We start from the raw sequence: 27,591 nt of genomic DNA, 5'->3' as shown, positions 1-27,591 counted from the left end.
CGAGATGCCTGTGTACCTGTACCACCAGAAGATTTGCTTTCTCTGGCTTGGTGGTGCAGAGGCATAACAGGCTTGGACTGCATGGAAACAGCCAGAGTCTCATCCCAGCAGAACAAGGAAGGTGCTGTTTGTCTGTGTGGCAGGTGGCATATCAACTCAGGTTGTGTGCCTGGCACACTATGCTTATTGTTTTGTTATGGTTGTGGCTATTTATGTGGTTTCTTATGAAATTTCCATTGCTTGTATTGTGTACATTTACTTTTTTTGCAACTATCTGAATAACTCCTGTAGCTCATGAATGGGTGGTCTAGATAAAAATCAGCTTTAGAAATGGCTTTAATATTTGAGAAATTCCACAGTGAATCCATAGAGCATTAAGAAAGTTAACAAAATCCAATATATTAAAGACATCAGTCAGGAATCACTTCAAACTGTAGGTTACAACACCAAAAGAGGCTTTTAAGCACCGTTACTATGATGGTAACGTCTGATAATCTATGCTGATGTTCCAAGAGCTCCGTAAAACTCTCAGACACAGTGCTGGCTCAAGCGAGAGATTATATATCTAAATTTAAGTCTGCTTTGCTGTTTCGATCACTGTCCCACACTGCTGTATTATAAAGTATCTGGATTTAAGCTATCAGATGAGCTATCATGAACGACAAGTTATGTAGGTGCAGTTGCACACAGACTTCATTTTAACGTTAGGCAGAACTGCACTCTTTTGAGAGGAAGAAAGTCAGGTAAGCCAAAGAGAATTTGAAAAACAGAAGAGGTGGCAAACACAAGAAGATTCACTTGGAAAGCAGGTGTATCAGGGGGTTAAATAGGGAGGATAAAATGGGGTACAGGTGAGGGGTGTGGCTGATCAGTAAGATGAGCACTGAAGGGCAGGAGGAGCCAAGGTAGACGGTGTGATGCCAAGGGTTGTTTTTATGCCTCGGTTTTGCAAATAAATAAGTCACCAAGTATGCTTGTAAATTAAATAATTACTTATGGTTAAGATCATGATTTTTTTTAATTTTTTGTTAACCCTGCAGACAAAATACAAGTGAAATCCCATACCCTCCTCCATTGTGTAAATTGGTTTATTTATGTAAGGTATGTAATTACATATAAGGGAACATTAAAAATATGCAAAAATGCAGAACACCCCTGCTTCGATTCACTAACATGGCAGGCACAGTAGAATATGAACAGTGAGACTGATGGGCACCTGAAGGGGGCAACACAAGCATCTATATGTTGAGCTGAAGTTAATGGTAAGGAGGATTAAAACACAGCTGTCTCACTATACTACCAGGTATGCCATGATCGTGACCCATAATACTATGCCATTTATCTAGCCAGAAACAGTCATATCAACTACTGAACACCTTAAATTATCCAAACAGATTCAATGGCGTTAGCCCCTGAAAGACGGCTGAAGTATGGCTGGCATTAGCGGTGCAGTTCTATGCTTGTTCAGAAAAAATTACTGCAATTTAGCTGAATGCGTAATGCTAGAAATCTTCCTGTGAGCACTTTCAGCACACAGTATAACTGCAAATTAGCAATGTAGATGCCACTACACCTTGCAAAGCACTGCCTGAGGCAGAACAACTATGATTTCAAGGAATACATGACAATGATACAAAGGCCAGCGTGAAGGGAAGGCTCCACAAGAAGCAGGTGATGTACTCAGGCAGAGGAGTAAAGAACTAAGTCTACTCTCTTCTCAATACTACTGACTGCATCTTAAAAAATTAGAAAACTGCAACCGAATTAGATTAAAATCAATACAAAAATAATGATAATTCCAAAGAAATATGAAGACTTAATTCCAAACTGTTATTACTTAGAGCCAAAGCAAGTCTAGTAATGACATGTAGCAATCAGTCCTCTCCCAAAGCTGTTAATTTGCCACTGATAGTGAGGGGACTGAAACTGGTCAGAGGCTCGCAGATAAAAGCATAGAAAGTGGTTTTATTACCCATGGGGTAATCCTAGTGAGTAAACAAGCAAAGGTCAGAATCATAACCGTAACCCTGATGTATCATCACTGGAACAGACTCTGGGGCAACAACCAGAATGACTCCATCTGGGATGGCCTCTTGGACATGATGCAGGCATTTCTGGATGGAGCTAATGGAAGTCCACCACCAACTCAGAACCTAGGATGTCCTGTGCCAGAACCCAGCTCCTCCCCTCATGGCCATAGCCTTCCCAGTCAACCAAGTACTGCAGTCTTCCCATTATCCTCCCAGACAGACAGTGTAAACTGGGGTGCTTTCAACATTAACTGGTGTGGGTGGCACTATTTGGTGTGACCTCATTCAACATATCTGGGACAATAGACTTGAGAAGGAACACGTGGAAGTATTCAAGATTCAAGATATTTATTGTCGTAATTTTATTGCCACTTATACCTCTTTTGTTTTGACAACATACTGAGAAGTTTTAGGATCCAACTTGATGACTGATTTTTTTTTTTTAAATGAATGGTGGAAAGTAAGATCAGTGTGACGTTTGCCCAAGTGCCGCAGGGCGCGGAACAGGATGCACAGACTCCCTCGATCTAGTGAAACATTTAATAACACGACATGAACGACAACGGTAGCACTCACACATAGGGACTATAGTGAACATAAACATACAAACAGTTTGAACACTAACAGAGACAGGGTTATTTAACATTTACATTAACAGAAACATTTGCAACGACATTGATGTAATGGATCTGCTGGCTCGAGTGCCGATGGGCGTGGAGCATGACGCACAGACTTCCTCGCTGAGGTGACACATTTGTTAACAAAAGACAAAAACAACGGTGGCACATAGACACACACAAACACGTAATCCCGTACAGGTGTGTGCCTTCATGGGGGTGTGGTTACAAACATGGGTGAACCCCCCTGCACGCGGCAGGCCGTACCACGTGACTCGTGGGGGGGGGGGAGCATCCCATGACAGAACCCCCTCCCAAGGGGCGCGGCTCCCGACGTGTCCTTCCCAGGACTGAGAACCCCGAGCTGCTGTGTGGAAACACATACACACACGCTACGGCAATGCCCGGTGCCCATCAGGAACCGACGGCCCGGGAGACCCCTCAACAGGAGGGAGGGAGGCAGGATCTCTGCTTCCCTCAGGGCAGTCCGGTAAGCTCCTCGTGACAAGCAGGGGGGAGATATTCCCCGAAGACAACCCCTCCCGGGGTGTGAGGTTCCTGATGCTTCCCTCTCCGGGATAGCGAACTCCGGGCTGCTGTGCACAAAAACAAAATACACCCACGCCCAGTGCCCAACCAGCAACAAACAGGCGGGCTAGGAACCTCCTCCCTGGGAGACCCTCACCAGACATGGAGAGAGTGTCTGCCTCTCTCGGGTCAGTCCTTCGTTTTAGCCGTACTGTGAAGCGCTCAACAACACAGAAGCACAAACATCTCATGGTGCTGCAGCGCCTGCAATCCGTGCAGGCGCTGTTTAACGTGTCCTTGGCCTCGACGGACATGCGGGGGTGCACGTCCTCCCCGGTTCTGGCTGTGCTCCTCCCCTGAATGGTCCTCCTCTCTCCTGCCGCTTTAGGAGTGTCCCAGAGGCGATTTGTCTCGCTGGCGAGTCTGCTGATGGGAAGGGACTCAGGTTACAGCTCTGCCCTCTGAGGGTCCTGTTGGCTCCACACAACCGCCCTCTTCCTGGTTGTTGCAGGTCACATCGGTCCTCCTCGGACCAGGCTCGATAGCCATAGGCACCCCCCAAGAAATTCCTGGAGGTGTTCCCCTCCTCCTCCGGAGTGGACCCGGACACCAGTCGCGGTCCTCTCCCCACTCTCCTGGGATCCAGGAAGCGGCAGTGCGGGCAGTACCCACGCACCTTTCGCTAGAAAGTCCGTCTACAGCTGTGACAATTGACACTAACATGAACATTGTGGTGGAAATTTGAATAAACAGCAAGTCAGATGTGATTAAAAGAGTAATTTAATAAAGAAAATAGGACATATAAAACACTGCTGTGTGAGAGCTAATGCTCTAAAGCAAAAGCTCTAAAGCAATAGACTGACTCTGCTCCTTATATCTAAACTTCACATCCCGGAAGGGATGTTCTGTCATCATGTTTACCCATTTCCTGCTCCTTATCGCACTAAACACTCTTGCACATACCGGGACGCTCTGTTCCACCAGGACGGACACAGTTTGCTAGTTCCACTTTATCAGCATTAGTCGCACGACACATGCAAGATCACGAAGAAGCTGATTCAGCAGTCGTTTTGTTCACACAATATACAGAGACAGAGTGTGCAGACTAAACTATTCATACAGGATTATATGATGGAAAGGATTAACATGATTATACATGAATCATTACATATGAATCACATGATAATACATGATCGAATAATATTTTCCATCACCACTTCCCCCCTTTGATTCTTATACAATCATTTGTAATTTCATTCATCATAATGTTCTTAGTCTATAGAAGTCTTCGTCCTGCGTGTCAGGATCCTTTATACTCGTCTGCGCTGCCAGAGTCATCGCTTCGGTCATTCTGCTCTTCATGGTTACTAGTCGTTTGTAGGGCTTTTTTGCAGTGGGTATGGTGTACCCAAGTTGCTCTTCCGTTGGTTTTGACAGCAGTGTTGGTCGTCAGTAGCACTTGGAATGGCCCTCTCCACCTGGGTTGACTCCACCGCTTCCTTCTGAAGTCTTTAATCAGCACCCAATCGCCTGGCTGATGCGTATGGAGGGGAGTATCCATCACCTCAGGAAGGACTGCCTTCACCTGCTTAGACACATGGGAGAGAGATTTGTGCAGAGACACACAATACTGCAAAATGACTCATTGATCAGGTTAGTGTCCCAGTCGGGCGGTCGTACCCCTGTGTTGGGAGGCCATCCAAACACTATCTCAAAGGCTGATAAGCCTGTTTGTGCCTGCGGCCTGGTTCGACATTGCCACAGGACTAGGGGGAGGCATTTAACCCAATTCATGCCTGTTTCCTGTATCATTTTAGCTAATCCCCCTTTAATGGTTCCATTTGCCCTTTCTACCGCCCCTGCGCTAGCAGGGTGATAGCTGTAGTGTTTTCTCATATCCACTCCTAGATAACCCCCACCGGGGAATAATTTCTCTCAGTAGCGCTTTTGCTACTGCATCACTATCTTGTTTTCCCGTTAGGAAGGCCTCTACCCACTTACTAAACATGCACACACACACACAAGCATGTATCTCTTCCCTTCTGCTGGTGTTAATTCTACAAAATCTATTTGCCAAGGTTGAAATGGTTCACTAAGCGGCGGGTGTCCGGCGGGTGCATGTTTGGTATGATTGTCTCCATGCGGTGTATTTTGTGCACATACCAGTCATCGGGAACAAAAATTTTGGGTGTGTGTGTTTATTCCTGGTGCATACCAATATCTCGTTATACTCTCCACTATCCCCCCTTTGCTCATGTGACTCCTCCCATGAGCAATCTCAATTAGTCCTTTCATATAAGATGTGGGGAGACATGGTTAGTTCATGTTCGGGTATACCCATATCCCACCTTACACCCCCCTTTTTTCCATTTCGCATAGTCCTGTGGAGTGGCTTGTCTTTGGATATCTTTGGTAGTTATTCTGGTTCAGTATCTGCTTGTGCCATTTGTGGTTTTAGTGGTTGTAACGCTGTGAGTTGAGCCACTTTATCCGCATGAGCATTTCCTTGCGACACAGCGTCATCCACCTTTGTGTGTGTGGCACACTTCATAATTGCTGCTTCCTTCGCAGTTGGATTTGCTTCCAATAGTTCTGCTACCAGGCGGTGATTTTTTATCTTTGCTCCTGAGCTGGTGAAAAAGTTGCGATGTTTTCAAATGGCCCAAACTCATGTGCCACTCCCCAAGCATATCGGGAATCAGTCCAAACATTCACAGTTTTATCCTGTGCTAGCTTACATGCCTGTATGAGTGTGACAAGCTCAGCTGCCTGCGCTGAGTAGTTAGATGGGAGTGGTTCTGCTTTCACCACTTCCGTGTGTGACACAACGGCATATGCTGCTCGATTAGTGCCTTGAGAGTCACATTTGGCTGAGCCATCCACAAACAACTCCAGGTCCTCGTTAAGTATCGGTTCCTCCTTTAAATCTATTCTAGGAGATGTTGCAATTTCTAACACTTGCTGGCAGTCATGGGGTTCCCCCTCCTCCTCTATAGGCAATAGAGTGGAGGGGTTCAAGGTTGTGCATCGTTACACAGTAACGTTTGGCATGTCCAATAAAGCAGTGCAGTACTTAAGCCATCGCTGAGTGGATAAATGTGCCACCTTTTGGTCCTGCAATATTCGTGATACTGCATGGGGAACGTGTAGGGTCAGATTAGCATACCCTACTATATCTCTGGATGCTACTAGGGCCTTTTCTGCTGCGGCTACTGCTCTTATGCACAATGGCAGGCCTGCTGCAACTGCATCCAGCTTTGCTGAGAAGCAGGCTACTGGCCTCTGTTTGTCCCCGTGTTTTTGCGTTAAAACGCTTGTCATGTATTGTCCTTTCACATCCACTGTCTGTTCGAATGATTTACTGAGGTCTGGGATGCCTAAGGCGGGCATGACCTGTAATAATTGCTTCAATGCTGTAAAGGCCGCTTCAGCTTCCGGCGTCCACTGTAACTGAGAGGAATTCGACCCCTTGGTCGGTATTATATTCCTGAGTGGCCCCTCATGCTCTGCATAAGATGGTATGAACGTTCTACAATAGGAGCACATGCCTAAGAAAGACAGCAGCTGTTTTTTCGTCGTAGGCTTCGGTATAGTCAATATAGCATTCACCCGTTCTTTAGTCAGCATGCACGTTTGTTCGGTAATGTCATGTCCTAAAAAATGCACTTGCTGCTTGCAAAACTGTAATTTAGATTTGGATGCCTTGTGGCCTTGAGGTGCTGCATGTGAGACCGAATATAAAGATTTCTGTTTAGCTGAGAGCTGCACCACTCCCGCAGCCCACTCGCAGTCCCACACTATAGCTGTGATAGTCAAACTGTCGCTGCCCCCTAAGTCAAATTTCTGCTCAAAATCAACGTCTGATCCCTCATGGACCTTCATCGTACGGTGAATAGAGTCACTTTGTTTAATAATCAGCTCACCAGGTAGCGTGTTAGTAACTTCAGTCATAAAATGGGTTAGTACTTCCCCAGCAGTGCACTGCAATTCATAAACATACAAAGGGACCCCTACTTCTAACTGGACTCCCTGTGTGGGTGTTTCCCACATAACAAATAACCCCTCTGGGTTGCTGCTAATTGTGCATCCAAGTTTACACATTAGGTCTTTAGCTAACAAATTAATTGGACACGTTTCTGACACCAAAAAGCTATGTTTAAATTGGACATTTCCTAAACTACATTGGAGAGGCTCGGACATCCTTTCATCGATAGGATGGCCTCCCACTCCAGTTACTGTTATCCCATACCCTGGTCTCATTCTACATTCTAGTAAACCTTCTCTCAACACCGAGTGGGTGGCACCACTGTCAACCAAAAACTTAACATTTTTTCCCTCTACATTCACAGTTACTTCGGGGAGGCCTCTTGACCCTTTACTAATCTGCTGTAGTAATTGGTCATTTAAATTTGTTACTTCCCTTTTGTCGTCTTCCTTCAGTGGCCCGCCGCTGTCCTGCCTCTCCACCACCCGTCAATCTTTTTTAACTTCCACAGCCGTGCTGTCACTATCTTCCCCTTCTTCTTCAGGACAGTCTCTTGCAAAGTGTCCGAATTTTCCACAATTGAAGCATTCCCTTCCTCCAAACTCTTTTCCTCTCCCTCGTCCGCGTCCGCGTCCTCTGCCACGTCCGCAACCTCTTCCTCTGTCTCCTACTGCTTGGAGCATAGTCAGCATTGCCTGGTGCATGGTGTCGGCGTGCTGGCGCTCCCGTCTAGCATCCTTCTTGCCCAGATTAGTTTCGTGATGCTTGGCGTGTTCTTCAATAGTTGACAAAGGGGCTCGACTATAGCCGATGCAGTTTTTTCTGATAAGGTCGCTAATGTCCTTTCTCATATTCATAAGGAAGCTGTTTTTCAGATGAGTTTCCCAGCCCCCACTTCTCTGGGGCCCCCTGCACGTTGTGCTGGTGCATCAATTCCACAATGATCAGTATGGACGCGTGTCAAACGGACAAGGAAATCAGCCACGGGCTCGTCATCCCTTTGTTTGCATGCTGCTATCATGTCGGTGTTAATAGTTGTCGGGTATGCTGCTTCCACCCTTTCGATGAGTCTTCTTATCATATCTCTGTATGGGCCATTTAGGTCAGGCTGCCCTTGGGGCAGTGCATTCCACTCAGGCAGATGGAGATGAACATCTCCATCCACCCAGTCTCTGTCAGTGCGGTTATACTGCGGTCCAAGTCGAATCATAAGCAATCGTCTCAGTTCAGCCTGAGTTGGTCTGCAGGACTGCACGAATGCCATAAGTTCATGTCCGAAGCGTCGTCCGCAGATATTGCCTGGTTTGCTCAGGCTGTCGGCCGCTTTCATGATGTCGTCTGCAGTCCAGTGGCGGTGGGCCATAATTACTCCATCTGGTCCAGACACCTCCACCATCGGGAACTGCGGGGCGCAGCCTGCCTCAGGCTCTGCAGATGGCCTTGTAGTGGTGTGACTTCGAGTGCGATGAGCCACTGGTGAGGTTATTGCCTCCAGTTGTCGTCTTGGTTCGTCATATGGAGACGGCTTTGATGTTAGCGATGAAGTCCCTGGCTCAGGATATGGAGGTGGGTTTGTTAGCACTTGTGGCTGTTGAATCAGCTGGGGGGCTCTCGGCGGGGCGGCATCGAGGTCAGGATCAGCTAAGGAAACACACTGAGACACTTCATTATTACCTTTTCTATGCCCTACCTGCTGCTTCTATCTTTTTTCAGCCTCCTCTAACCACATTTTTGCCTTTTCCAGCATATCTTCACTGTTCTTGTCAAAATATTTCCATGCTTTCTTATCAGTCTCCCTTGGTTTAACCTTTACTCTTTCAACCAATTTAAGTAAATATGCAACACTCAAGGTCCCCAATACATTAAACCCATAGTATTTAATCCAGAACAGGACATAGTTTATTTACATGTTCCCCAACACTGAGGCACACACTGACGGGGGTTTAAATAGATGGACAAACACTTCACATTAAACCCCGTGCAGCTGCGTGCCATCACAGGGGTGTGGCTACAAACAAGGGTAAACCCCCCTGCACGTGACGTGTGGGGGGGGGGGGGCATCCCGTGACAATCAGTGATTAAATAACATCATTCATTTTCTCTCTAAAATGCAACTGCTATCTCATCAAAGAAGTGGAGCCACATGATTTAGAACAACCAATGCACTCAAATATGACGTTCTCTTTGATATAATGATGCCATCTTTCTTAAACTAATTGTTGTGATGGATTTATATATACTGTTACTTATTCATGTTTAGACTTTCAAGATACCAACTGAAGTAATATTTCAAAGAATTGTATTGTTTTGGTTTATTCAATTAAAGGCCTAAAAATGTAACATTAGTGCATTTAATCTTATCCTACAATTCAGACTGAGCAATCAGAATAATTTTTTTGTTAGTCTACTAATGTCAAATAATGATTTAAAAAAGTGCTAAATAAGCAGTCCATGAACGTGAATTCATGTTACATTTATTAATTCCTTATACATAGTACCTACAAAACTGTATGTGCATGATATAAAAATCAGGTCTATGTATGAATTATATGTAAATGAAGAGATGAAACAAATTTTTAAACAGCTTCAAACTCTGTTCTGTCACTGAGGACCACGGGCTGTATTCACAGCAATGACAGGCTGAAAGAAGGAACTTTCTGAGAAGTCTGAAGGAACTTTCTGAGAAAACTGCTGAGAAGTCTGAAATTGCATGTGTACTTTTACTGGGTTCTTACCACGCTGGTCCGTGGGGAGCAGCACTGAATGACTTTGCAGCAGAACGCAGCCAAGGTGGCTGAGAGAGCAATCTGAGCTGCCTGTGCCAGCAATTCCACTCCCATGACATGTTCATACATGTCCTGTGGAAAAACAATTAAATTAAGAAATGTATCTGTATTGTTATGTTTCTGGATATAATTATGTGCCTTAGTCTACTTCCCTCTAACCTTCCTCTCCAAAATATACACATTGTGGGTGTAGCCAGGTCTTGATTGGTTGTAAGAAACTGTGACACAACAAAAAAAAAGTTCCCTACAAAAGCAGGTACCCAGGGTGGTCCTACACTCTGCATTTTTCTGAAACGATGCTCTATTTACTATTTATCTCACAAAACAGCCTAGCCTGTGTTTTTGAAAGTGCTACCTGGACTGTGTCAGTAAATTAGCCCTCTTATATGTTAATGTACAGATTCACTGTATGTCTCTGTATTTATGTGATTTAGCTTCTTGAAATCACTTGGGATAACTAATTATGAGGGTTGCAAAGAGCCAAGGAATGCTCATGACAGCGAGGCAATACTGAGCAACCAAGATTTTTCACAGATTAATAGAAAAATAAGAGCATCAGGTAATGAGATATCCAGACCACACTAAAAGTAACCCTTTTTGAACCCTTTTTGCATAAATACTCTAGCCACAGTGACTAAGTATGTATGTTAAATAATGAATTATGCTTCAGATAAAGAGCTAACTGTTAATCTCCCTATAGTTAACAACTGCATTGCCCCCACGCAGCCATTCGCTTCCTAACCCATAAAATCCATATTGGCCTCCTGATAAAGTACATAATATTTTGGCTTCATATTTTCTTTTATCATTTAAAATTCACAGAGTATAATGCTCTGTCTAAATCTTTGTGCTATGCTCTTACCTTTTCTAAATGTTTGTCCTCACCTGACAGTCATCCTAATAAGGACAAATCTAGTCCAGGGTTAGGCGTAAAAAGGACAGAAATCATGGGGTCCTTTAGGCCTGTAGCGACGCCCATTATCCCTAGACTGACCTCTCCGAGTCAGTTCCCCTCTCCACTGGGTCCTCTCCTCCGTTGCCAAATATCTGTGAGATCTGGTTCTAAACAGGTTCTTGACAGACTACTGGTGTTTCACTTGCTCCTTGTCTTCCAACATAGATCTACAGGTAAGGGTGCCTCCCTGCCAAACAGCAGTTATAAGCATGCGCCAAACTTGGGGTCAAGTGTTCACAATTTCTATATCAGTGTGAGATTGAATTGTTCTGTCTGGGACCGCCTGAGGATGGTATAGCATTGTCCTAGACTTTTTGATACCAAGCAGATTCAGCAGATCTTTGAACAAACAACTGTCCAAGTCTCATGCCTGGTTAGACTGGATGTGGGCTGGCATGTGATCATGGCCTGCTTAAATTTTCTGATGGCTGCATTATATTCTTGTGCCCTCCTTAAATCTTCATGACAGCAGGCATGGGGCGGGCTCCTAATAGCTCTTTATAACATGGCTTATCTGTAGCGTCTGAAACACTGACCCTCTTGCAGATGGCTTTCACTGCTGACAGTGGTTTACACCCCTCATTTTCAGTGGCGTTTATGGACAGCAAATCAGCATGTTTTCTCCTGCTCAGGCCTGTGCTGGATGCTGAAATCCAGGTAGAAAGGGTTGCAAGCCAACTTTGCTTGGGGCATTCAACTTGGCTGTAGACAGGACATAAGTGTGTGGGTTGTTGTCAGTTCTTACTGTAAATTGTGCCCTGTAGAGATCCCTGAGGAATATATCTACTATTGTCCATTTTAAGGCTAAAATCCCCAGAGTCATATAAATGCAGTTTTCTGCTTTTCTGTGTCAGCCATTGCGAACTTGTAGTATTCAGTTCTCAAATCCAACACAGAAAACCTTTAGCTGCCTGGACAATAGATGAATAGATGAACCCTAAAAATACAGACAGGGACTTCAAGTCTGTGGGAGTTTTCCACTGCACTACAGCTTGGATCTTTTCAAGGTTGGACACAATGTGACTCATATACTTCAGTTGTGCTTGGAAAAACCAGGACTTATCAAGTCTTTGAGTCTATATTCTTTCAAGTGATCCAGCACTTAGAATCCTTCTCATATCTTCTAGAATAGGCATGAAACAAAAAAACACAAACATACTGGCACAAATTAACAAACTGGTGCAGACCTGTTCAGTACTTGAGTGTAGCGTGACTAATCAATTAACCTCTTCAACTGAGTGGGAAAAAAACAGTTCACTTATAGCTCAAATTACCTCAATCAGTGAAAAGTCCAATTCCTCCTCAACAGTGTTACATTGATGAAACTGATGAATCAGAGGACCCAAAATGGCTCTCCAGTCACAAAGGGGTATATCCAACCTTGGTGCTAGCAAAACAGTGCTAACAGTCCACAGCTCAGAAAACTGCTAATTTTAAACTTTTTAACATTTTAAACATTTTTTAAACATTTTAAAGTCTCATCTCACAACTTCTCGTTAACACGACTTTTTCACTTGTCCCTTGTGTCTTGTATCTGTCTTCTCGTTCCCTCTTCCCTCTCTACTAGAGCCTTCTATCCTGAAACTCCCTGACACAGTGATATGAGGGGCTGTTTAAAGCAAAATCAGTGAAACGTTTGGCAACACACACTACTTGCACATACATATGAAACCCTTGCGCATATCGATGAAGCATTTTCATATAAATTACTTACTACTTACATTAATGTATGATAGTGTATTACACTTGCATATACTGGCGCCTGCACATTAATTCACTGGTGCGTTTCACTATGCTGTGTGTATACATTTGGCCGCATGTGTGTAAATCCTCAGTGTCTGTAATTTTCAGTGTGCCCGGAATTCATTATAATGCATACTGTGTACAAAAATGTAATCCACAGATTTTAACAAACCATTTTATAATGTTCCAGAATTCATTTTTCAGAGCAGAGCTCAACAGTTCTACTGCAATCCATACTATGCATATAACAACTGTGACTGATACAGCAATGATATAGAACATTAAACCTTGAGAATTCTATTAATAGTAAATTATGTATGCTAACCACAATAGTAATTCTCTTCTATCTACTAAACACAATATTTTGATGAACGCACACAAGAAAACTTTGCTACAAATGCAATAGACTCTACATGAACCAGGTGAAACTGTACATAATGTCACACTTGAATCATCATTGTTATTGGCCTCAAGAAATGCATGCAGTTCTTGCCACTCTTGGTGAAATAAACAATTTCATTAAGCGAAGATTAGGCAAATGTTTTGGAAGACCAAGAATATCATGCCTCCTCCATGTTTGTGGATTTGTGTCATATTATGTTTAATTAAATAATCACAATACAACATTATTTATGCATTCAATATGATTTTATTACTATTAGTAATTCTCTGGAGAAATATTTTCTGTTTGTGCTAATGATCCCTTTGACAATCGATGCAGCACTGTTTGTTAGACAGAATAATTGTGCTCCTTTTTCCTTGGCATAAAAAAACATTCATTTTTTTCTGCTCAGTTCATGTGACTACATTTCTGCAGGTTGTTCATTTTCACATCCACTCCTAATTTTGCAGTTCAACAGTGAAACTTCCTAAAATGCATATTTATGAAATGAGAGGTACTAAAACCTGCAGCTCTGTAGTGACATGAAAAATAACTTTTACAGATCTTTAATAAATTAGCTTTGCATGATTATGTGCATGCAAAATGCAATAGGACATGCAAAATTCTTACTAAACCTTGGTCTGTTGCCTAGCCAACATTAGCCTGTCAATGCTAACTGACTCTGACTCTTTGAAGAACACCTATATATTCTAAAGCCTATTTATGACAACGAATGATACCGTAAAAGTGTCTGAATAAACAGTCCACGAAAGTGTTTTAAGTGAAATTGTGTATGTTTAATTATGTTTAATGTTACATTAATATTCCACTTTACAGATTAAATACCTATGCACTTTTGTAAGAGTATGTAAAGAAATCATTGTTTGTATATGTATAGATTATATGTAAATGAATTCAAGAAATTAAATACATTTTTAAACAGTGTGTAACAGTTCTGGCACTAAGGAGAATGGGGTGTGTTCACTGCAATGACAGGCTGAAAGAAGGAACATAAGACAGCACAGTTAGGAAAGCTCACTATTGATCTTAAACTGTGAAGTCTGGATTTACACGTGTACTTTTACTGGGTTCTTACCACGCTGGTCCGTGGGGAGCAGCACTGAATGACTTTGCAGCAGAACGCAGCCAAGGTGGCTGAGAGAGCAATCTGAGCTGTATGTGCCAGCATTTCCACTCCCATGACATGTTCATACGTGTCCTGTGGAAAAACAGAATTAAATGAAGAAATGTATCTGGTTTGTTACGTTTCAGGACATAATTATGTGCCTTAGTCTACTTCTAACCTTTCTCTTTAAAATGTACACATTGTGGGTGGAGCCAAGTCTTACTATTACTAGTTACTTTTATAGAGTTCCCTACAAAAGCAGGTAGCCAGGGTGGTCCTTCACTCTGGATTTTTCTGAAATGATACTCTATTTATTATAGTAGTTCACTATTAAGAGAGTTTGTTATTATTAAAATTCTACATAATACCCATAAACATAATGGGGAATGTCCTTTTAACTAATTGTAATGAAGCTGGCCTGAGTGCCGCAGGGTGCGGGGCAGGACGCACAGACTTCCTCGTTCGTGCATGACATTTATTGACATATAACACGGACAACATAAGTGGCACTCACATACAATTACAAGGGTGAACATTATTAACATTTAACACTGACGATATACAGAAACATAAACTGGTGAAAACAAACACAGACGTTACAGGCTACAGATATAATTCACACGAGCGACTCACGTAGAGACATTGGTAGCGACGATAACCAACAAAGGGAGCACACAAGGACTAATTATAATGTATGAAGTCATTTACTTAATCACACATTCTATTCTCTATTATAGTATTCTATATATTAGTGCTTGTTTTACAATATAGGGAATAGTGATTAGGGATCCATTTCATAATCGGAGCCAATGTCTAGTCATCCGACAGACCAGCCTAGTCTGTGTTTTTTGAAAGTGCTATTTGCACTGTCCCAGTAAATTAGCCATCTTTATGTTCATTTACAAATTCTGTGTATGTCTCTACATTTACAGATTCACTGTATGTCTTTGCATTTACCTCCTTTAAATCACCTGACTTTAGTGCAAAGAGAAGTAATCCTCATGGTAGTGAGGCAATGAGCAAGCTATTCTTCATAGATTAATAAATAAATAAGAGTATCTTATTTTATTAAGGGCTTGTTTTTTGCATAAATAGTCTGGCCATAGAGTTAGAATGAATTTTGTGAAGTAGGTTTATGGGCTAAATTAAATTTATTCACTATGGTTGCCATTAAATATTAAAGTCAGTAAGATTTATCAACACTTTCCTTTTGTCCTCAACCACACTTCTCTTTTGAATCCTCTCCTGTAATCTCTCAAAGTACATTTACTAGTTCCACCAGCACAGAGCCTACTTTTGTCTCTGAAACCTAATTACCAAATCTAGCTCTTCATCATGTCAGCTAGACCCTGTCCCTACCTCTCTTCTCAAGGCCCATGTACATGCCATCTCTACTTCAGTTGCTCATTTGATAAATACAAGTCTGTCTTCTAGTTTTGTTCCTTCTGCTTTCAAAATTGCAGCTGTTACTCATATTTTGAAGATTTTTACTTTATTGCTTGAATTATATAAAAACTACATGAATTCAGTTAGAATGACAAAAAACTGAAATGACAATGGTTGGACCACTTGATCTTTTGGATAACCACATTACATCACTTGGGTCGAGGGAGAAGGAAGTATATAATAGCATGTATCAATATTGCTTGTCCTGGCATCCCTTCACTGGCTTCCAGTGACATTTAGGATTCATTTTAACATTTTACTGTTAGATTTTTAAAGCTCTGAATGGGAGAGCACCATCATACATTCAGCAGGTTCATATTATGTTGAAAGCTCCTAGGTCGGTCAACCTAATGCTTTTATAGATACCCAGGTCTAAGGTCAAGGGCAGTGGTGATCGAGCCTTGACAGTACCTGCCCCAACTCTTTGGAATAACTTGAATTCCCATATTAAGACTCCTCAGTTTTTAGATATTTGTAAATCAATACTGAAGATTTTAACTCTAGCTAAGTTAGTTAACAACTGTCACTACTTTACTGTGATATATGTTTTAATATTAGGTCTTACTGCTATGATTGTAAGGTTTACCTTATGATTACTTTAATATTAAGCCTGTACAGTACTTTGGTCAACCAGCTTGTACCTCTGATGTCAAAGTCTGAATAAATGAGAATTTTCTTAAGCACTGAAAACTGAATCTATGCTATTAGGCCCCAAATCCCAAGTCTCCAAATTGTCCAGTTTTGCTTTTACAATTGTATGCTATTACAATGACTGAGAAACCTTGGCATCCTTCTTGATTCTGCATTCTACATACTGTACCTGTTTGTTCCCATATTACATATAAAATCCTCTTTCTCACATTTTAAGTTCTGCATGGCTTGCTCCTACATACCTTTCCAAAATCCTTCTTTATAACCTTTCTCATGCTCTTAGATCTATTTTGAAATCTGACTTGTAACTGGCTTAGCATACACATCCGAAAGAGGCTACAGAGAAGGTTCAATCTCTACACTTTTTCCTGCAGTATCAGGGTCAAATGTGCCGGTTACATCCTATTTTTATGTCAGAAGTGTTTATGTGATGAGCATAACATACTGAGCAATATCAAAGCATTAACTTCTCATGACTGTGCTCTTTAGCTGGAACAGTAAGGAAGTGACTCTAAGTAAATTGCTGCAATATTCGAAAAATCTGCATTACCAGGAGTCTGAGACACATGGCTTTTTCTGAACTGACAAGGAAGTACGTCCAGCACATGGAATCGAGTCGGTTCCCTATCAGTAGTCCCAAGCTGTTGATAAAGCAGACGACTGATGAGGCACACATCACAACCTGCACTCCCAAACAGGCCTTCAGCTGTTGCAAAAGAGAACAGGCATGCACACAGACAGAGGCACACACCTTTAAATCATTGCTATGAAAAAATCATGTATGTGCTGTGACTGTATTCTGAATAATGGAAGCTATGTTGTAAGGTGTCCAGGTGGTGTGTCAGTGTTTCCTTGCTTACTGTAGGAAGATGCAGGTTCTGAGCACCTACTGCCACACCACCAGCTATTAAGCCCTGCAGGATTGAAAACAAATACACACTAGAAATCAGATATCAGATACTGCATTTTAAAAAAAACAACAACAACCAACTGCACCAGAATTGGATTATGTGATCAGCCCAGATAATGATTAGATAATGATTTAATTCTATAGAGATCTGTTTTAAACTGTTAATACTTACAAATAAAGCAAGACTTCCAATGAAAATGTTTAGGCATTACTTGATTTCCCAAAGTTGCCATTCTGATGCTCATAATAAAGAGACTAAGCATAATCTGTGTAATCTATGGAAAAGGGAATAACATGGATATCATCTTAGCTTTGTGAATAAACATTTAAAACATTAAAAAGAGATCTAAAGTGATGAGACCCTCAAGTGTAGGTGTCATGTACACACCCCTAAAGCTTTAGGTTCTGCCTCCAGGTACTTGTTTTTTTGATAGGGGTCTTTCTTAAAGGCAACCTCCACTAGGGCTCCTGTTTCAGTCATGGAGCTTTGGTTTGGGGGACCAGCATTCTGAACACCAGAGTCAATAATCTCCACCTCACCTTCTTCTATTAAACATAAAATCAAAGTAGCAGTCATTAGTGCAGCACTCACGCAGAAATATTCTTATTCCAGAAAATACTTAAGTAGAAGTAAGCAGAAGTAAAACAGGAAACAACTGCACTAAAACCATTCATAAAGTAAGGACTTATCATTAGTATACACTAATGTGGTGTAGCAATGCGCTGTTATTACGTACACTAAATAATGCTGTTCAGGGCTTTTATTTTGAAATGAGCAAGCGCTCTTTTTGTTGAAGCAAACCACTGAGGACAGAGAAGGGCAAAATAAGTTCTATATGGGCAAAGTTTAGAAGTCATCATATAGATGCAAATTTGTCTCATCAGACTTTTAATTTTAAAGCCTTTGAATTTCTAACACTGATTTCATTTGCAATGAAATTATGTTTCTGAATGTTTTGCCTCTGAATTCAACTGTTGAATTTTTCAATAACTTATTTTCACTTGTATTTTTCAATGTTATTAAATTCAGAATCAAAAATTCAAGTTTTACAAATTCAAATAATATATATTCAAGTTGTCATATATGCTAGGTGGTCAGCCCTATTTCCAGTGACCAGTGTCACTCAGTGGTTTATAGTCAGCCTATTAGAGTGTGAACACTGGGGAATGTAACAGTTGTGACTGGCAGCCCTAACTAAATAATTTTCCCCATGCATACTCAAAGTGTTGTGGAATCCATGTAGTGGTTAAATTATGCTATTCATTTATCTTTATTTTTTACATTTTACTTAACAAACTTCACTTTTTGAACATTCTTTCACAATAAGAGCACATTAGATATTACATTTAAAGGAGCTTCCCCAGTATTTAGGATCAATTTAAAGTAGTTTTAATTTAATCTACTACCGTGATGTTAATAGTAGCTCTGTTGAGTTCTCCCAGTAATCTTCATTCATAGTATATCCTGTTACATTGGCCTCAGAATATATTGCTGAGACGAGTGGCGAAAGCTATTTATTACGGGTGTCATCACAACTGTTACATTCTCCAGAGTCAACACTCTAGTAGGCTGACTATAAGCTACTGAGTGAAATGGTCATACAAAGATAAATAAATAGAATCATGGTTGTACTTTAAAAGCAATACAGCTGAAATTTACATGAAGGGGTGATCACTTTTCTCAGGACTCTGAATCTGGTCCCCATCTGTACTCAGTGTAAGCGTTGTGCATCGGATGAAAGTTGCTATAGCTAGCTAAGACACACTTTGGCTGAAAATCTAGCGAAATAACTAAATTATCCAACTAACGTTTGCGCATTAAAACTTATGCTAACAATACCGTCTCAACTTTAAAGTACGCGTTTAATTGCAATCTGTTTTACACGCAAAGTTCAATTTAGCTAGAGAAACAAAACAAAATGCAAACGTTATGCGCCGTTATTAAGTCCGTTATTAAGGCGTAATGAGTCCGTATACGCACAGTAATAGGATGTGTGAGCGTCGTCGTTACAGCTCCACAACGCTAGAATTTAACGTTAACTATGTTAATCAGGCGAGTGTCAAGGCTGTGGGTAGGCTGTTTAAATGAAAAAAGCTTTCTCTGTAAAACTTTGAAACCATGTATTGCTTCCTTATTTATTGCTGGTTAAGAACTTTACTGGTATTACTGTCCCTTTCCAAAAACTCACCCAACTTTCCAACAAGTCGCCGTCCATAGAATTAGCAGTCTATGGTAGGTAAACCACTTAACTCATTGGTCAAAAAACTTTGTTTACATAACAGTCTGACTATTGGTTGCTTGAAAGTTAAGTGCTAACGTAAATCTAATGCACCTTGTGATTTGTCAGTCTATTACGTTTTTACAAAGCCTAAAGTTTAAAACATAACATACCTGCCATATTTACTGTCCCTTCGTCTATATATCGGTTAGGCTATCTCGTATAAACAGACGATTTCGGGTTTTGATATTTTTCAGTCCCACCCCACACGAAATTTGACGCCGATTAAGATTTGGATAGTACGGTGGCCGGCAAGACCCATCGCGCTGGTTCAAACACTTCTCTATTCTTACTCAACGTCTTAGTTCCAGATTGATGGTAAGGGTATTTTAAAAAGACACACTAGTAGAAAATAATATTTATCTGGATTTGTGTAATCTTTTGTGACAGTGATGTCACTTATAACTAATATGACCAATAGAGTCACAACAAAATACACGCCTTGATATGCCACACATGTAATGACATATTGATGAATTTCGGTAGATTGTTTTTAAAAAACGTTCAAATATCACTAAATATAAAATATCACTAACCAAATACAACACCTACTGCTACTGCACATTAAACAGGAATGCAAGAATCTGAATGGATTGCCAATACAGTGACTATCATCAGATAGTATGCTATCAGACATGAATGCCGTTATATGCCATTTAAGTAGATATGGTTGATACTCTAGTGTACAAAATACAAGCCACAGGCCCACACCGTGCCCCTTAGAAACAAAGGATGAAACCCAAAATAAAGACAACTCTGAATGCAAGTCAGTAAACTAACATAAACGACAGAAGGATATAAAGGTAAAAGATGATGCTTGGCTGCGAAAGAAATACAATGGGTCGTCCATAAGATCATTAAACAAGATCATTAGAAAGGCTCGCTCAGTCCTGGGGGTTAATTGAACATAGTGGATACAGTGACAGAGAGAAGGATGCTGGCAAAAGTGTCCATGATGATGAAGACCCCCATCACCCACTACACAAAACACTCCAAGGACAGTGATGATGAAGACCCCTCCCACCCACTACACAAAACACTCCAAGGAGAGTGATGATGAAAACCCCCATAACCCACTACACAAAACACTCCAAGGACAGTGATGATGAAGACCCCCATCACCCACTACACAAAACACTCCAAGGACAGTGATGATGAAGACCCCTCCCACCCACTACACAAAACACTCCAAGGACAGTGATGATGAAGACCCCTCCCACCCACTACACAAAACACTCCAAGGACAGTGATGATGAAGACCCCTCCCACCCACTACACAAAACACTCCAAGGACAGTGATGATGAAGACCCCCATCACCCACTACACAAAACACTCCAAGGACAGTGATGATGAAGACCCCTCCCACCCACTACACAAAACACTCCAAGGACAGTGATGATGAAGACCCCTCCCACCCACTACACAAAACACTCCAAGGACAGTGATGATGAAGACCCCTCCCACCCCACTACACAAAACACTCCAAGGACAGTGATGATGAAGACCCCCATCACCCACTACACAAAACACTCCAAGGACAGTGATGATGAAGACCCCCATCACCCACTACACAAAACACTCCAAGGACAGTGATGATGAAGACCCCTCCCACCCACTACACAAAACACTCCAAGGACATAGGAACAGCAGGCTGCTTCAGCCTAGCTGCAGGAATAAATGCTTTTCTGCTTTTCTGTATTTCTTGCAGCCATCAGACTTAAAAACTATGCACTGTAATTTATCTATTTTTCATGCCTCATTGTACATCTATATATCATTTGCACTGCACTTTATTAGTTATTATTCTGGTCAGGCTTTTGTATGATACTGCAGTAATGCATTGTGCAAAACTGTCTCAGACACAGAAATCCACTCGCTCATTTGAATTAATGTAAGATCTGTCCAGAGCATATTTCAGCCAGTGAATTGAACATGATTTCCGTCTATAGCTACAGTTACAATAAGAAATACAGATATTCTGTAGAAATCCGCTGTAGACCTGTGACCCATTTCTGTCTTTCTGGGATAATCTACTGTGAGTGTTCATAACTCTCCACACAACAGCAATGGGTTCAGGCATAGTGCCCATATATGTAATAAATTATTAATTGTTTTAATAAATCAGCTTGTCTGCTTTTGTGCACACAAAATGCATTAGCACATGCAAATCGCTTAGTAAATCTGGTCCTCAGTCTGTTGCCTAGCCAACATTAGCCTGTCTGCCCTGACTGAATCTGAAGGGTACCTATACATTCTATAACCTATTTATGTCAAAGAACTGAACATGAAAGTGTAAGGTTGCTGGTTCAAGTCCCACTGATGTCAAGTTGCCGTTGCCGGACTCCTAAGCAAGGTCCTTAACCTTATTCAACAACTCAGGCTGAGCAATCAGAATCATTTTTGTTAGTCTACTAATGTCTAATAATGATAAAATAAAAGTGTTGAATAAATAGCCCATGAAGGTGAATTAATGTTACATTCATACTTTATTACACATAGTATCTACATAACTGTATGTGCATAATATAAAAATCACTGCAGGTCTATGAATGAATTATATGTAAATGAAGAGATTAAGCAGATTTTTAAACAGCTTCAAACTCTGTTCTGTCACTGAGGACCACGGGCTGTATTCACAGCAATGACAGGCTGAAAGAAGGAACATAACACAGCAAAGTTAAGAAGCGTCACCACTGATCTTAAACTGCTGAGAAGTCTGGAATTGCACGTGTACTTTTACTGGGTTCTTACCACGCTGGTCCGTGGGGAGCAGCACTGAATGACTTTGCAGCAGAACGCAGCCAAGGTGGCTGAGAGAGCAATCTGAGCTGCCTGTGCCAGCAATTCCACTCCCATGATGTGGTCATACGTGTCCTGTGGGGAAACAGAATTAAATGAAGAAATGTATCTGGTTTGTTATGTTTCATTTTGTATACAGAGCCTATGTTTATTCATTTCCCAGATCAGCCTAGGCTGTGTTGTTGAATGTGCTACATGAACTTTGCCAGTAAGTTAGGTTCCTTTCATGTTCATTTATAGATTCATTCTATCAGTCTGCATTTGTGTGCTTTAGCTTCTCAAAATAAAACACACAAAAACCCCTGTACCTGTCCCATTTTCAATCACCTGAATGTTAATCATGCACACCTTTGTCAGGTTATCGCCTTTCTTCTCTCGCCTGATTTAAAGCCCACAAGGACCAAAGTCCGGGACATAGCCTGCCAAAGCCGCACTGATTACAACATTCAAGACTAAGCCTATATGTTCATCCTTTGAGCTATGACTACCTGTGTGATTTTCCTTTGCTTTTTTGCACACTTGATGCTGTGCTTTGTGTTTGCCCTTTATCACGAACAGTAAAGGCACTCATTCAGCACACTCACATCTCATTCTCTCCCTGCTACCCCCACAATTATAGTTGTCTTCAGTGCTAAGAGGCAAGGAATCCTCAGTGCAGGGACGCAATACTGAGCAAACAGGATTTTTTCACAGATTAATACATAAATAAGAGGATCTGATTTTTAGATATCAGGGCCACACTTTTAGAACCACACTAAAAATTACATAAATACTCTAGCCACAGAGATGAAATGAAGTATGCATGTAGGTGTCACGGGACGCTCCACCCCCCACAAGTCACGTGGTACGGATTGCCGCGTGCAGGGGGGGTGCACCCTCGTTTGTGGCCATTAGTGTTCGGCAGTCTATTTAAACCCCCATCGGTGCGTGCCTCAGTCTTGGTCATTGTTTGTTAGCGTCTGAAGTTGTATATTTGTATCCAGGTTTGTCTAACCCATGTTAATCATTAGCATTAAGTGTCTTTGTGTTCGTTATTGTGTTCGTTAAGTGTCTTTGTGTTTGTTATTGTGTTCGCTATGTGTGAGTGCCACCATTGTCCTGTGTGTTTAATTTCATTAGATGTTGCACAACATCAAGGGAGTCTGTGCGTCCTGTTCCACGCCCCGCGGCACTCGGACCACCGTTACAGAATGACCAACCACCACAGGACGCCAGCTCCCTCAGCGCAAAACGGACCTCCTAGCGGGAAGTGCGTAGGCACCTCCCGCGCTGCTGCCTAGATCTCTGGATATTGGGGAGAGGACCGCGACCGATGTCTGTGTCTACCCTGGAGGTGGAGGGAAAACTCCCAGAAATTTCTTGAGGGGGTTGCTGGGGGGGCTGGGGGCCAGGGCCGAGGAATACTGATGTGCTCCATGAGGACCGTAAAGATGGTCAAGGGCACGTCTACAGATCCTGCGTGGGTAGCAGGCGCTGCATCACAGCGCCTTCCATGTTTGCGTGGAGGCGCTTCTGTTTGCGTGTATTTGCGCCTTTTATGTGTCTGCAGGCACAATTGTATGAGGAGCATACCGGACTGCCCTGAGGGATTCAGGGATTCTGCCATCTTCCCTCTATTCAGGATGTCTCCCTGGCTTGCGGTTCCTAGCCCACCTCATGTTGGGTGGGCGCCAGGCAAAGCCGTACTGTCTGTATGTGTCCACGGCGGCCTGGGGCTCGCAGTCCTGGAGAAGAAAGGGGGTTCTGTAATGGGACGCCCCCCCCCCCCTCCCCCAGTCACGTGGTACAGACTGCTGCATGCGCGGGGGGGGGGGGGGGGGGGATTCACCCTTGTTTGTGGCCACACCCCCATGATGGCGCGCACCTGCATGAGGCTAATCATTAGTGTTCGTCTGTCTATTTAAACCTCCATCGGCGCATGCCTCACTGTTGGTCATTGTTTGTTACTGTCTGAAGTTGTATGTTTGCATCCAGCTTTGCGTAGCCCATGTTAATCATTAGCCTTAAGTGTATACATGTTTGCTATTAATGTTACGTGTGAGTGCCACCATTGTCCTGTGTGTTTAATGTTATTAAACATTGCACAACGTAGAGGGAGTCTGTGCGTCCTGTTCCACACCCCGTGGCACTCGGGCCCCGTTACAGTAGGTTATATTAAATAAGTCATTATGGTTGAGATTAGGAATTAAGATCTATCATCTTTTGGAACTTTTATAAACAAGCCATGCCAAATCTCAAGTCTGAACATCTGAACAGTGTGAGAAATGACATGTCAGCTTTTATTACCCAAACATGGCAAATTTCCAATAACTCTGAAATTTCCAGTACATTTCTAGAATATTTATCTGGCTTAGCTTACACATTTGAAAAGGTCTACAGAAAAACATTTATTTTTCTATAATTTCCTTTAATATAGCACCATAGTCAAAAGTGGAGGTTACATCCTGTTTTATGTTAGAAGTGGCAATGTGTTAAATGCAATCTACTGAGCAATATCAAAGCATTAACTCTTCTCGACTGTGCTCTGTAGCTAGAACCTTAAAGAAAGGATGTAAACTGCTGCAACTAGTCCAAAAAAAGTTCTATTACCTGGAGTCTGTTACACACAGTTGTTTCCAAAGTTCTATTTTGGGAGTAGGTCCAGCACATGAAACTGACGTGATATGTTACCATGCTGTTGATAAAGCAGATCACTGACACTACACACATCATAACCTGCACTCCCAAACAGGCCTTTAGCTGTGAGGAGACAAAACAGGCATGCACACAGACAGAGACACACACTTTTAAAACATTGCTATGAAAAAATCATGTATGTGCTGTGACTGTATTCTGAATAATGGAAGCTATGTTGTAAGGTGTCCAGGTGGTGTGTCAGTGTTTCCTTGCTTACTGTAGGAAGATGCAGGTTCTGAGCACCTACTGCCACACCACCAGCTATTAAGCCCTGCAGGATTGAAAACAAATACACACTAGAAATCAGATATCAGATACTGCATTAAAAAAATAACCAACTGCATCAGAATTGGATTATGTGATCAGCCCAGATTAGATAATGATTCTAAAGAGATCCACTTTAAACTGCCAATACTTACAAATAAAGCAAGACTTCCAACGAAAAAGTCTGACATCAGCTTCTTTTCTAAAGTGGCAAGTCTGATGCTCATGGTAAACAGACTGAGCATAATCTGTGTAATCTTTGGAGAAAGGAATAACAAAGATATCTCTGCCTTGTGAAGAAACAGTCCAAATATTAAAAGTAGTTCTAAAGTGAAGCGACCCACAAGGTAGGTGTCATGTACACACCCTAAAGCTTTAGGTTCTGCCTCAAGGTACTTGTTTTTTTGATAGGGTTCTTTCTGAAAGGTGACCTCCACTAGGGCTCCTGTTTCAGTCATGGACCTTTGGTTTGGGGGACCAGCATTCTGAACACCAGAGTCAATAATCTCAACCTCACCTTCTTCTATTAAACATAAAATCAAAGGTGCAGTCATTAGTGGAGCACTCACGTAGAAATACTGTTATTCCAGAAAAACACTTAAGTAGAAGTGAGCAGAAGTAAAACAGGAAACAACAGCACTACAACCATTCATAAAGTAAGGACTTATCATTAGTAGAGGCCCACACTACTTTTGCTAGTATTGAACGTTAAATACGTCTGTTAGAGTGTCTGTGAAAATGACCTTTACCTTTGAGATAATGTTTATTTTACTGACAGTCTCAGGCAATATAGGACATAGATATGCAGTTTTAAATTATACATGTCATCTCTGGAAGGCTTTGCTAACAGTTATTGCTTTTTTTGTTGGTTAAGGAAATTAACTTTCCTGGTATTATTGTCCCTTTCCAGTAATTCACTCAACTTTCCAGCAAGCCGCCTTCTAATTCGCGCAGGAATAACACTATACAAAATTAATAGCCTATGCTAAATCATTTATGTCTCCAAAACTACGAAAACGTTTGATTTACATCGTTAACTGTCTGAATTGCAGCTGAGGCAAGTGATAACATAAATCTAATGCACTTTTTGGATTGTCAGCCTAGCTGCCACGGGTTCCGTTTTTCCGGAAAGGTATCCTAAATAATAATAATAAAAAAACGTACCTGCCATTTCCTGTCCCTACGTCTAAACGTAGATTATGTCTCGTAAATGTAAAAGAAGGAAGAATTGTTTATTTCCGTGCAGTGGGTTTTCTTGCGTGGGTTTTGCTATCAGTCCTACGACACACGACGAAATTTGACGCCGATTAACATGTGGAATGGCCTGAAGTTCAAATATGTCCACAGGGCTTCTCTATTCTTATACTACTTCCAGGTTCCAGAGTGCTGTTACGGAAATTTTAAAAGACACGATCCTACTATTGTAAAAGAGTGTTAATCTGGATTTGTATAATTTGAAGATGTAATATTGAGGTCACTTTCATAAATAATAATGTGCTAATTGCCCATTATGGTTCGCGACCAACAGAGCCATATCAAACCACGTTTTGATATGTTCCACAATTAATAAAATATTGATTAATTTGGGTTGGTTGTGTTTAAAACCTTGCATGGTACATTGATTTGGGAACTAAAAAAAACTAAAAACAAAAAAACTTGCTTGAATTAATCTCCATTATTTGTTCTTGGTCGATTTAAGAACGATACTTCTCAACGAGAGACCTAAATGGAATTAATGAGTTAATTAATTAATTAATTTACAAGCCATTGTCTGTTGGCTGTTTTCCCCTGCAAATTGCAGTGCATTAGCTTACTTGACACTCATTGCCCATTTATTTTTTATGGCCTTAATTTCAGTGAATCTCTATGGAGCCAATCTTAAACATAACCCCCTAAAACACAACTCTATAAAACCGCGTAACTCTATATAAAAAAGTGAATCTCGTTTGCCTAACTGTGCAGTGACAACGTAAATTTATAAAAAGCAATGAGGCTACACGGTATCTTTTTGAAAGTTTGATAAGCTACTTATTTTAAGAAATCTTTTGTTTTGTGTACTATTTTGTAGCATCCAAATACAAAAAGGTTTTATGAAATGAGCCCCTTTGTGGTTTTAGGTTTTCCAGTTATTCAGTCCTGCCCACGCAAGAAAAAATGTGACAGCAGGAAACATCTGGCAAGACTTGCACACAGCAATGTGACTAATTCTGCTTTCACGACAACTGGGAGCTTGGATTTTTCTAACTTTAAACCTCGTACCTCGTATTTGAAATTTTTTTTAATACTTAATGCGAAAAATTCCGCCGTTAAAACTCAAGTTGGAAAGATTGAGAAGAGAGTGGATTTGGCTTGTACATTCAAACGAGCACAACTAGCAGGTCCCTCCCTCTGCAGCCCAGCCTCCAAAGCCTTC

At 41.5% G+C, this 27,591-nt stretch overlaps 1 protein-coding gene across 1 annotated transcript; it reads right to left on the bottom strand.

Annotated features, from left to right (window-relative positions):
* Nucleotides 1-13,987: 13,987 nt before the first annotated feature.
* On the bottom strand, nucleotides 13,988-26,515 carry LOC113584699. The gene is made up of 13 exons (XM_035519971.1): nucleotides 26,343-26,515; nucleotides 25,545-25,701; nucleotides 25,334-25,436; nucleotides 25,132-25,185; nucleotides 24,828-24,977; nucleotides 22,191-22,313; nucleotides 22,061-22,088; nucleotides 17,548-17,705; nucleotides 17,332-17,364; nucleotides 17,110-17,163; nucleotides 16,800-16,955; nucleotides 14,123-14,245; nucleotides 13,988-14,023 (listed from the first exon to the last, which is right to left on the bottom strand). Exons 1-13 carry the CDS (start codon nucleotides 26,347-26,349, stop codon nucleotides 13,988-13,990), a joined length of 1,182 nt encoding a protein of 393 aa, XP_035375864.1. The 5' UTR covers nucleotides 26,350-26,515.
* Nucleotides 26,516-27,591: the final 1,076 nt, after the last annotated feature.

Source organism: Electrophorus electricus, chromosome 19 (assembly GCF_013358815.1).
Source record: "Electrophorus electricus isolate fEleEle1 chromosome 19, fEleEle1.pri, whole genome shotgun sequence".
NCBI lineage: Eukaryota > Metazoa > Chordata > Actinopteri > Gymnotiformes > Gymnotidae > Electrophorus > Electrophorus electricus.
The sequence above is the reverse complement of the archived record's forward strand: the minus strand, read 5'-3'. Positions and strand labels throughout refer to the sequence as shown.

What these genes read in the sequence shown, in the direction of transcription:
- LOC113584699 (XM_035519971.1), bottom strand. An exon ending in TTGGAAGTCTTGCTTTATTT is followed by an intron (nt 25,186 to 25,333) that starts GTAAGTATTGGC and finishes TCAATCCTGCAG; the next exon opens with GGCTTAATAGCTGGTGGTGT. An exon ending in TGCTGTGAATACAGCCCGTG is followed by an intron (nt 17,706 to 22,060) that starts GTCCTCAGTGAC and finishes TATGTTTAATAG; the next exon opens with AAGAAGGTGAGGTGGAGATT.